The 12,187-nt window shown below is 44.5% G+C and overlaps 1 protein-coding gene across 1 annotated transcript in view; it reads left to right on the top strand.

Moving 5' to 3' along the window:
• Positions 1–1,709, top strand: part of derl2 (derlin 2) — a 54,291-nt gene extending 52,582 nt beyond the window's left edge. The window contains exon 7 of the mRNA XM_084324667.1: positions 1,102–1,709. Within this exon, the coding sequence (XP_084180793.1) occupies positions 1,102–1,207 (106 nt within the window). The 3' untranslated portion in view covers positions 1,208–1,709. The remainder of the gene's footprint in view (positions 1–1,101) is intronic.
• The last annotated feature ends 10,478 nt before the right edge of the window (positions 1,710–12,187 follow it).

Here is a 12,187-nt window from a genome sequence, read left to right as displayed (position 1 = left end):
ATATTCAAAGTAAGCTCACACACAAAATCTCAACTCAAATCCTATCCGTTACAATTCTTAAAAACTAAATATATTTTAATATTAAAACACCTTAAAATATGCTGCAAGATAAGAGAGGGAAAAAATATGTTTTACTCAAAATTGTACTTTTTTTTGTTATTTTTTTGGCTTTTTTAAATCTCCCCTGAGAAGTACACAACTTCAACCCGTCACTAAGGCTATTCCATAGTTTAACTACCAAAATTGAAACGCATCTAGCTTTTACCTTAGTTCTTACTTTTTTACATGTTTTAAGAATACATAACCCTCTTAAATTATACTTTCCTTCTATTGGTTTAAAGAGACATTGAATACAAACTGGTAGGCTTTTGCTCTTAGCACGAACAATTATTTCCAAAGTTTTTATGTACACCATATCTACATATTTTAATGTGCAGGACTTTATGAATAATGGATTTGTCGATTCAAAGTAACTAGATTTGTTTATTATTCTAATAGCTCTTTTCTGTAGTTTAATAATAGGATCTATATTTGTTTTATATACATTCCCCCAGACCTCAACACAATATGACATGTATGGCACTAGTGAAAAATACAATATATGCAAACATCTCTGATTCAACAGCTCCCTTGTTTTGTACAGAATGCCAGCAGATTTGACAAATTTACCTTTGATATATTGTATATGTGGCTATATATAAGTATCTTAAAGGTAGGTATATTATGTAATGACTGAAGTCACTGGCCAAACGTCTGATGTCCTCTCTACTAACTTAAAACCTCATAGTCTCTACTCTGTCAAGCTAGCTATGAGATCCATGCAGACAGTGTTGCTGAGAGTATTGTAAATGAGTTGTACTATGATAATACTTGTTTATAATACACAAGTATTATGACTGAGCTATATGTAAACAGTCGGAGCACAATCTGCTGAACAAACTGTGATGACACCATTTCTAAATGATCCTAAGCATTTGTCTCCGTTATGTTCTGTAAAGAAAAGTTTAAATATCGACCAATACTGATATGTCTAAATTGGCCAGCCGATTAATGGGTCATAGCTGGCACACCCACAGTCATCTCTCCTCTGGTCTCCCACAGTAAGATGCTGTTCGACACTCCAGAGGAGGACGCCAACTACAATCCCCTCCCCGAGGAGCGTCCCGGTGGGTTCGACTGGGGGGAGGGACAGCGTCTCGGCGGCTAGGCAGGCCTCCCGAACCCCTCCCTGTCACGGGGGGGGAGGGGGGGACAACATTTTTTACGGACATTCTCTCAAAGAGACAATGGAGACAAACGTTGGTCTTTCCTTGACTTATTCTTCTCATGTTTCTGGACAAAATATTCTCTACCGGAACTTGTCAGGAGACATTCGTCTGTTGTTCTTGTGTGTGGCTTTTTACATCACCGGTAAGAATAAAAACAACTCTTCTAGAAGCCAGATTGTCAATATTAAGAGAGAGAGGACACATGAGAGGACCAGGGACTGTGGACGGTGAGCCTAGGGGCATTTGTTGACTTTTCTTTTTCTTCATCTTAGAAATACAGTACAAAATATGACGATACTCAACAATTGCTAAATAAGAGAGAAAGATGACTGCAGCGGATAACACCTGAATGGCTTTGCTCGGATATGGAGTTTTTTTTCATTATATTTTCTCTCTTCTCTGTTTTACTTTTTTAAAGTAATAAATATGTGTGGCAAATTGCTTTGGTTATATATTTAATTTGATAATAGTCTGGTGTTGCATCTTAAAACTCAGTGACTAGAAATAGCTTGTATAGTAAGGGAAAGTTGTACTTCTACTGCTCAGCGGGATCTGGTGGTCAGATCTGTGTTCTTGCTGATTCACCGCCGCCACAGGCTTCCATTGTATCTGAAAGACACCACATAAACGCATGAAGGTCACCACAGCTGACTGAAATGCTAACATCTGAGGTACATTTATTTAGTTATTTCCCCTGAAAAGTCGCTCTATTCTGCCTTAATACTGTGTCTAAAAAAGAAGGAATTCTTCCTCGGATACAGTATTTTGTATTATATCACAATGGCGAATATATTTTCCAAAAACAAATGACACAATGATAAGATGTTGGCATGATGGCATTTCAGTCAAATGTGGTGACATTCCTTAGTTTATGCTGAGGAATGTGTTTAAGAAACATTTTCATATACACTGGAAGCCAATGGCAGTGGTAAATCTGTAGAAAATAACTATCATATTTTTCAGTAATGGTAAAGATTATGAAAAGAGAAGGGCGCCTTGATTTTTGAATCGGTGTCAAAAAGACTGGTGTGGTACTTTTTTAAAGGCAGATACAATACTGTTCTATTTTGAATGAAGCTGCTGTTACCTGATACTTTGTGTTGACATTCACTTTGAATCTGAACATTTTATGCCAAAAAACGACAAGGATACATTGCTGCCTTTAAATGAAGATTACTTTTTATTATTATCAAGGTGTGTTTTTTGTGTTTGGTTTTTACAGAAAACTTTATTGAGCAATCAAATGAGTACATACAGTAAAAGATGCCAAGAAAATAAAATTGCTAATATAAAAAAATATATATATATATTTCTGCAAGATCTTCCTTCTAATTTGGCGGCAACTCTGACTACATTATTCCTCCAGGTGCATGAGGTGATGATATCTGACTTTAAATTTAGAATGCTTTCTCAGAAACTCAGAATTCTATAATGATAGCTTTCGATGCCCAGTTGCTAATGTGATATTATAATGTTAACGTGACATGTCATGTGAGCTTGTACACCTGACAGTTGGGCTGAGCGATATGACCAAAATATATCGCACTATTTAAGTTTTCTTCGTTTTCACAATATAACGGTATTTTGATGGTAGTTTTCCAGCACAAATTACAATGTGATATGACGTCTTTTTTATGTCTTGTAATACAATTGTCATGGGGCTATTTCATTCAAAATGGTCTATTGTCTTTAACTTTTTAATACTGCTGCAAGGTATTTGTTTTTGGTTTACTTAAATATATACAGTATGTTTATATATGATATGTATTTACATTTAATCATTTAACTGATGCTTTTATACAAAGTGACTTATAAATTGTGTGGAACAAGTCAGGAGGGGTACAACTCAGATTACGGATAAGTCGTGTTTTGTCGAACAGTACTGGATTTTAGTGCTTCATTTGAAGTGCATAGTAGTATAGACATAATAGCATTGTATCTAGTATAGACTAAGGTTTAATTTTTTTTAAATATATATTCAGATATTGATTGAAAAGTATGTTTTAGTCGGTGGTGGAAGTTTGAGTGGGTTTCAGCTGACTGTTGGGAACCGAGAGCGAATAGCCTGCTGTATCCATACCTTTGCATGAATCCATGACGGTATACCCTCATATTCATTATACCTCCAAGCCCTACTTGAAAGGGTTGATAAAAGGCCAAGATCAGCCCAGTATATTGGCAAAGCATTGTATTGATCTAGCTAGGGATCGACTGATATATCGGTATCGGTCATTAAAAAAAAAAAATCGGCCGATATTGAATTCTTGATAACGGTCCACTGACATGACCATCTTTCCCAGGCTCTCACAGGTTTAATGCTAGAGCGAGAATGATGGTATCATATAAAACTAGAGATCTCCTAGGAATCCTTTGATACGATAACATTCGCTTCATGCTATACCTGGAAGGTGTATGGATATCTTGAAGGGAAAGAATACTGCAGTATTTTATAACCAAAAGTTAGTAGTATTTTGTCAGGCTAAATTTAAAGCTAACTCCATGTTTATTTAGGCTAATGACATGTTAGCAAGACAAACCTAAGATGACATGTTCATTTATTAATCCCCTTGAGGAAATTCAGGGTGACCAAAGTAATCGAAGTAACAATAAAATATAAAGAATAAAGATTCTTTATATAGGGGGAAGTCTACGGCTGAATGTGCTTGTTATCTTGGCTAGATCGCCATAGAGGGGGTGGGATGGGTTATCCAGCTCACTACTGAGCTTCCTCATCGGCTTGTTCAGTTTGTTAGGCTACGTTCACACTGCAAGCTTTAGTGCTCAATTAGGATTTATTGCTCAGATCTGATTTTGTTGTTTGGCTGTACACATAATTTTTTTAACATGGAGGACACTGAAGTTTCCAACTTAATTTATAAGTTGAATGCCGTGGAGGCCAGCTGATTAAAACAAACCAGAGCTGTATCAGATTTAGGACCACATTATAGAAGTGTCCCGAATCAGGCTTGAAAATAAATTTCAATTTCAAAAGATTTCACATTTGGGCCACTTTTGCATGCAGTCTGAACGTAGCTATAATGTCTCTTGAGTTGATGACCCAGCACACCACACCACAGTGAAAAAGCGGATGCTGGCTACTACAGACTGGTAAAACAGCAGCAGCCTGTTACTTACACACGTTGAGGACCCGAGTCTCTTCAGGAAGAACTGTCCCTGTAGTGTAGAGGGCCTGTTGTCTGACCAGTCCAGTTTACTGTTCAAGATGGTACCCCTCTCCTTCTACTGGGCGACTTCAACCTGCCTGACTCATCTCAGTCAGTCATAGTAGTCTCCCTCCTACAATCGTTTGACCTGACTCCCACTGCCATGCCTCCCACCCACAAAGCAGGCAACTCCTTGGATCTCATATTTTCCCGTAACTCCAGCATCATTAACACCACGGTAACTCCCCTACATGTATCTGACCATTCCTTCATATCCTTCTCACTAACTCTCATGCTTAACCGAAAGGTCTTCACCCCAACTCAAACAGTCTCACTCAGACGCAACCTGCCCTCCCTATCCCCCTCCACCCTCTCCTCTGACATACTATCCGCTCTACCTTTGAGTGACACCTTCTCTGCTCTCTCCACAGAGATGGCAACCTCCACCCTCCTTTCAGCCCTTGCAACCTCCTTCGACAAGCTCTGTCCCCTCGTTGAGAAACCTGCCCGCCGTTCCCCACCCAGTCCATGGCTGACAGATCCAGTGAGAGAACAAAGACAGGTCCTGAGAGCAGCTGAAAGGAAGTATAGAAAGTCACGCCTCACTGCTGACATCGACACATATCACAACCTCTTGTTAACATTCTCCAAAACCATCACTAATGCCAAAGCTTCTTTCTTCCACCATAGGATCGAGGCCTCTGCCAAGAATCTTCGCAAACTGCATGCTACCATGTCCTCCCTCCTCACTCCCCCCCCTCCCTCATCTTTCTCTGCCGAAGACTTTGCGATCTTCTTTGAGGAAAAAGTGGAGAACATCCGCAGCTCCTTCTCCCAACCCCCACCCATTCCAAATGCTGAATCGAGAACCTCATCCTTCACTCTGTCATCTTTCTCTCCCATTACAGAAGCAGAGACCCTGACACTGGTAACGTCAAACCGTCCGACTACTTGCCAGCTGGACCAGCTACCCTCCCCACTCCTCCAGACCATAGCACCAGACATCCTCCCATTCCTAACTGCAACCATCAACTCCTCACTCAACTCGGGGGTGGTCCCCACCTCCCTAAAACAAGCCAGAGTCACGCCGCTCATAAAAAAACCAACCCTGAACCCTACCGTCATAGGCAACTACCGTCCTGTCTCTCTTCTCTCCTTCCTTTCTAAAACACTTGAACGTGCTGTATCCAACCAACTTACTGCTTATCTCTTACAGAATGACCTCCTAGACCCTAATCAGTCAGGCTTCAGGACTGGTCACTCCACAGAGACAGCCCTCATTGCGGTCACAGAGGCACTTCACTTAGCAAAAGCGAAAGGCCTCTCCTCTGTCCTGATTCTCCTAGATCTATCTGCAGCCTTCGACACAGTCAACCACCAGATCCTCCTTGCGGCCCTCGCAGGAATGGGAGTGGCTGGCTCTGCGCTGACATGGCTGTCATCATACCTCAATGACCGCTCCTACCAAGTGTCATGGAGAGGGACCCTGTCGGCCACCCGCCCCCTGCGGACGGGTGTCCCCCAGGGCTCGGTTTTAGGACCCCTTCTCTTCTCCCTCTACACTAAATCACTGGGTAACATTATCACGTCTCATGGCTTCTCCTACCATTGTTATGCCGACGATACTCAACTCTTCCTCTCCTTCCCTCCCTCAGATATCCACGTCTCTGAGCGGATCTCGGCCTGTCTGTCCGACATCTCAGCCTGGATGACGTCCAACCACCTCAAACTGAACCTAAGCAAAACAGAATTGCTCCACCTGCCGGCCAAATCCTCCCCCCTAACCGACCTTTCAATCACAGTCGAGAATACAGCTGTGACTGCGTCCCCGACCGCCAAGAACCTTGGTGTTGTCCTCGACGACCAGTTGAACTTCTCTGCTCACATCGCAGCGACGACCAGAACCTGCCGATTCCTCCTGAGCAACGTCAGAAGGATACGCCCCTTCCTGACAAAAGAAGCCACCCAACTCCTCGTCCAATCAACAGTCATCTCCCGCCTCGACTACTGCAATGCACTGCTCGCTGGCCTCCCGGCCACTGCCACTAAGCCTCTTCAACTCATTCAGAACGCAGCGGCCCGCCTGATCTCAAACCTACCGAAGTCGGCCCATGTCACCCCACTTCTTAGGGACCTGCACTGGCTCCCCATTGCTGCACGAATCCGCTTCAAGGCCCTCGACCTAGCATACCGTGCGGCAAAGGGAACCGCTCCCGCCTACCTCCGGTCAATGGTCTCTAACTACACACCCTCAAGACCCCTACGCTCTGCATCTTCTGGCCGCCTCAGACCTACTCCTATCCAAGCTCCGGGAGGGTCATCAAAGAGAAGTCGCCTATTCTCAGTCCTTGCCCCACAATGGTGGAATGAACTACCCACCCCAGTTAGGACAGCCGAATCACGTCCAATCTTTCGCCGTCGACTAAAGACGCACTTCTTCAACCATTATCTGAATAAAAAAAAAAAAAAAAAAAAAACAATAAAAAAATCTAACCCTAACTAACCGTACTGTCATGCACTTGTCCTAATAAACTAACCTACACTGTAGCACTCAACACTTTGATGAACATTGTTGCTCAGCTGATAGAGTTGTGCCCTTCCTGATGGCTTGTCGTACAGAACTTGTAAGTCGCTTTGGATAAAAGCGTCAGCTAAATGACTAAATGTAAATGTAAAGTGTACTCTCAAGAACTAGGTATCCACCTCCTCCCCCCCTGATGGGAGTAGAGCACCTTTTATTGCTCCGCCAGCTCCTTGGTCTTGTTGAAGTTGAGTTGGAGGTGGTTGGCTGGTTGCTGTCGCACCACTCTACAAAGCTCTGCACCAGGGCTGTACTCATCCTGTCCGGGAACTTCGGTAGATGGCACATACTCGGCTTGAAGCAGAAGTCGAAGGCGTAGAGGGTGAAGAGGAAGGGTGACAACACAGTTCATGGGGGGGGGGCCTTAGGATTTGTGTGCCAACGGTTGCAGACATTCGCTAGTTCCAAACGGTACGCACAACTATATTCCGATTCATAGCGAGGTGCACACACTGATGTGCCAGTTCCCCATTATAAATCACGATCAACTCGAAACGTGAAAGTGCGTCTTGTTGTCCCACCCTCTTAACGACAATAAATGCCTGATTGATTGATTGAAAATGCATGGGGCACGTGATGTCACCCTAGGGTGCTTCTCGTCGTCATCCTCTGGGGGTTGTTGACCGTCTGTCTGCATGTCTGTTCTCAGTACACTAGGCTGTGGTGTCTCTCTTTCCTCACACCCTACTCTGGAGTCCAGCTCTGGCTCCTGTGTCTGTGTCTCGTTCTCACATGTTGTCTTTGTGACTAACTTTACTAACCTGTGCTTTTGCACTTTCCCTTTACCGGGATAATAGACTAGAAAAGCGGGACTGCCCTTGTCATGCCCTACAAAAAGTCCTTTTTCACACCTGGACTCGAGCTTTCCTCTGTCCTGTTGGTAAGCATAACACACTGACCCAAACTTGTGCATCCTGGCTAGATCACACCTTTTTTCCTGTCAGTGCTGTATACGGGGTGGTGCCCGTGTGCTTGTTAAAACACAGATTTCTGGTGTAAGCGGCTTCTTGTACCGCATAATGCCATAGACTCTTAGATAAGTTACCATCTATTAGCTTACACCTAGCCATTTCGAAAAGTGCGGCCTTCCCTCTCTGCTATCCCGTTCTGGTGCGGGGAGTAAGGACAGGACGTCTGATCTTGTTCCTTCTCAGCAGTGACTGGAACTCTCTATTTGTGAACTCTGTTCCGTTATCGGACCTTAAGCATTTTATGCTGCCATACGGAGCTACATCTGCAAGGAATTTTTCTGTGGCCTGGAGTGTGTCACTCTTTGCTCTGAGAAAGTAAACAAACATGCCCCTGTACACACATCTGTGAAAGACTGCACATATTTAAAGCCACCTATGGACTCATTATTTACTGGACTGGCTAGATCTGTGTTAACTAGCTCAAGTGGTGTCTTTACCTTTTCCGTGGGACCTCTGTTCCTTGTTTGAGTGAACTTTCCCTTTATACACACATCACATTCTTTGTTAGGTCTATGCTTTTCACTGTTAATGTGCATGCCTACTGTCACCGCCTGCAGCTTCAGTATATCCTCGTAATTACAATGACCCATGATCTCATGCCATGTGTGAATATCATGACTGACATTACACATATAATTTTCATTACATTCTGTTTGTAGATAATACATTCTCTTGTACACCTCAATGTTAAACCTCGTACCGTCAGGGCCTACAAGAACATCGTTATCTTCATTGAAGAACACTTTGGCACCGTTTGCAGTAGCAGATTTTACAGAGAATAGTTATTGTGGGAACGAGGGTATGTAGAGGGCGTTCTTCAACGTCACTGTACACCGGCGCCCCTCACTGTCTATGAGGCATACCTGTGCGTCTCCTCTCCCCTGCGCCAACCCGAATGTGCGCTTCCCGTCTGCCAGCTCCATGCTGTGTCTCTCCGGCTCGAAGGTGCTGTCAAAGTTCTTGAATCGGTTCCTGTCGTTGATAATGTGGGACGACGCACCTGTGTCCACGATCAGTCCCTTCCTTTGGACCTGCTGCTTCTGCGTTGACTGGCTGACGTATGCTGTCTGCGCCCCGAAGGTGAAGTCCTCTCTTCCCGCTGCTCTCTGGGCGTCGTCTCGACTCGCCTCACGTCCACCGCTGCCGCCATCTTGCACACAGCCGCCATCTTGCACGTGCGCGTACCGAGCGCTCTGTTCGCGCTTCTTTCTACACACTGTCCGCGTGTCCCGAAGTTCCACAGAAACTACACCAATCGGTTTTTATGCACTTATCTTTTCGGTGACCCTTTTCTCCACATCGCCAACACGCCATCTCCGTCTCATTAATATTCCACTGAAGCTCTCCTCTGATGATAGCATGATTGTCTCCCCCACTCAGGCTGTAGGGTCCCCCCCCTTGTCGGGGCCCCCGTACATCCTGTTTGGGTTATCGTCTCTGTGGCTCTCTGTACATCTGACCCCCCCCCCCCCCCACACACACACACACACACACACACACCACGGGCCAGCGAGGAGGGGGCAGATGAACATAATCAGATTCATCTCAAACCAGACCATATATGGCAATGTCTGTCGGATCATCCAGTAGTAACCACCTCCCTCTATATGGAACTGTATATAAATCGCTGTCATGTGTGTCATCATGCGAGACGCTCAGCCCCGTGGAGGGCGGCGGACGGTTTCTTTTCTCTGTGTTCTTGCAGACAATAAAGACTCCGTTTGAAATAGAACTTTGTCGCTTGAATATCTGGTCAGCTGGTTCATATAATATCAATCTAAGGACTTTGGATGGATTGATATCCTAACAAGTGGAGGCACTGCTGAGATTGATTTGGGCCAGCTGACCATCCAAGAAGGACGGAACGAGAACTCCTGACATCAGAAGGAGGAAAGGAGACATGGAGAAGAAAAGAGACTGTGCAGAAGATCCAGACATTCACACCAGCTGTCTGTGGCGCGTCTGAATCAGGGGAGAGATGCCAGCAGCAGCCCCTCAGACGTCCGAGACGAGACCACCAGACGACCCTCGACCAGGAGACAGGCAGGAGGAGACTGAGGACAGGCCGGAGATGAAGAGAGGCAGACTGGAGGAGGAGGCAGCTAAGCAGCCGGGGCCAGACCGCTGCCCCATATCCCCTCCGCCCAGCGACACCGCAGCCGGTACACAGATTGTCTACGACAGGAAGGAGGGAGCGGCGGTGGGAGAGCACTGAGGCAGAGCTGAAGAGACGGTGGGCCAGCTGGGGAGAGGCAGTGAGGATAGTCCAAAGACACTGAGGCAGCAGACCAGAGGAGACACTTTTGCCTATAGGACCGCGGCCTGGAACGGGAACCAGCTCAGGAAGGGGCCCTTGCCCTAGAAGACGGGACCGGCCCAAGATGGGGGGTGTACTGTAACAGAGGGGAGGAAGCGCCCTGATAGACGTTGGGTGTACCTGAGTAAGGGGGTCCAAAGGGGTTAGGTGTATTCTCTGAAAAGTTGCAAATCTGTGTCTCTCTCTTTCTTCTCTCTCTCTCTCCCGCTCCCCCCCCTCCCTCTTTCTCTCTCTCCCCTCTCTGACCGTTGTTTATCCCTCCTGGTTTAGGTGTGATGCGTGTAATGGATGACAATCGACGGGTACAGCCTAGGTTTATTAATGAATTATTGTTGACATTTAATTGAATGTCAAAAGGGGGAATTATAGGATATTTCATTAATATTCCACTGAAGCTCTCCTCTGATGATAGCATGATTGTCTCCCCCACTCAGGCTGTCCCTTGTCGGGGCCCCCCGTACATCCTGTTTAGGTTATCGTCTCTGTGGCTCTCTGTACATCTGGCCTCCCCACCAGGGTTTGAAATTAACGGGGGCTTGGGGCAAAAATGCCCTCGAAAATTGACCAAATGCCCTCGAAAATCAGTTAAGGGGGGCAAGAAAAGCTCCCGACAGTTTACTAATTATATATATAATTATATATATGCTCTACAGTGCGAGCATTTCCCTCGTATTTGCCCCTAATAATATGTGTGTGTGCAAACCGGAAAAATCATTTACTTGCAGTGTGCGAGACGAGTGAAGATTACAAAACAGCTCCGCTGTTAATAGTTCAGAAACTGGACTGAAATTCAGTTTTTGGGTGGAATGTTGCAAGGAGGGAGGGAGGCGGGGCCCGCTGCGTGTTACAGGTACTTGAGAGGTGCGAATGCAGACAGACAGAGAGCTCTGCTTTCATCAAGCATGCATAGTGTAACATTAAGTTACACTGCTATCTTAACGTTAGCAAGCTAAGCATCTGCATAGCACGACCTGTGTAACGTTAAGTAACTTGTGTTCGGCGGGGAAAGACCGTTCCATTTGTAACACAACTTCAAAGAATAACATCCAAATCCGATCCCGATGCGCATTTCCTTCATTCCACAGCGCTGAGCGTGCAACGTATTTCATTGATAGATCTGGCCAGAGCCTATACTCGCAAACGTTCCAGTGCTGTCTTCGGGATGATTTTAATCCAAACGTCCATTCAAAACTTGTATTATGAAATAATTCTGGGATGTCTGACTTTCCCTATGCATTGGTGCGAGTTCAGCTGACATATAGTCCATGACATAAGTTCATGAGATGATCTGTTCTTTTGTTGTGTTTGAGGTGGATGTTGTTGCGTGTGTGGGGTTTTTCATGTATCAATTTGAAACAAGCCTCTTGACTGTTGGAATTAGGGATGTTAAAAATAAAATAGCTAATAAATAATATTATTCAATATTAGACATTCATTGATCCAGAGGCAACCGGCTATTCGTCTGCTATTTGTAGATATATCAAGACAACAACACAACTTTCCCTCAGGGACAATCATATTTAATCTATTTAGATAGAGTATGTATGTATTATTTACAGATAATTGAAGGTACCTCAAAACATGAAACCAAGCCATGTCACACATCATGTGTGTGTGTGTTACTTGAACAATTGTCACTGTGCTCCTAAATTTCTTTGTGTGCTCCTAAATTTGTATTTAGATTTTATTTATTAACATTTTATTTAGGAGCACATGTGCTCCTTGGGAAAAAGGTTAGCGTAGAGCCCTATATATGGAGACATTAACATTACGTTATCAAACATAGGGACGAAGACTGTAAAAAAAAGTGTCAACAATGTTTTATAATCTTTATGTTAATTTTCATTATAAAAATGTTGTGCCCCCGAAATACAAAAAAAAGCCCC

The sequence above is a fragment of the Notolepis coatsorum genome (assembly GCF_963971535.1).
Source record: "Notolepis coatsorum genome assembly, chromosome: 11".
In the NCBI taxonomy this organism is placed as follows: Eukaryota; Metazoa; Chordata; class Actinopteri; order Aulopiformes; family Paralepididae; genus Notolepis; species Notolepis coatsorum.
This window is presented reverse-complemented; position numbering and strand designations above follow the sequence as displayed.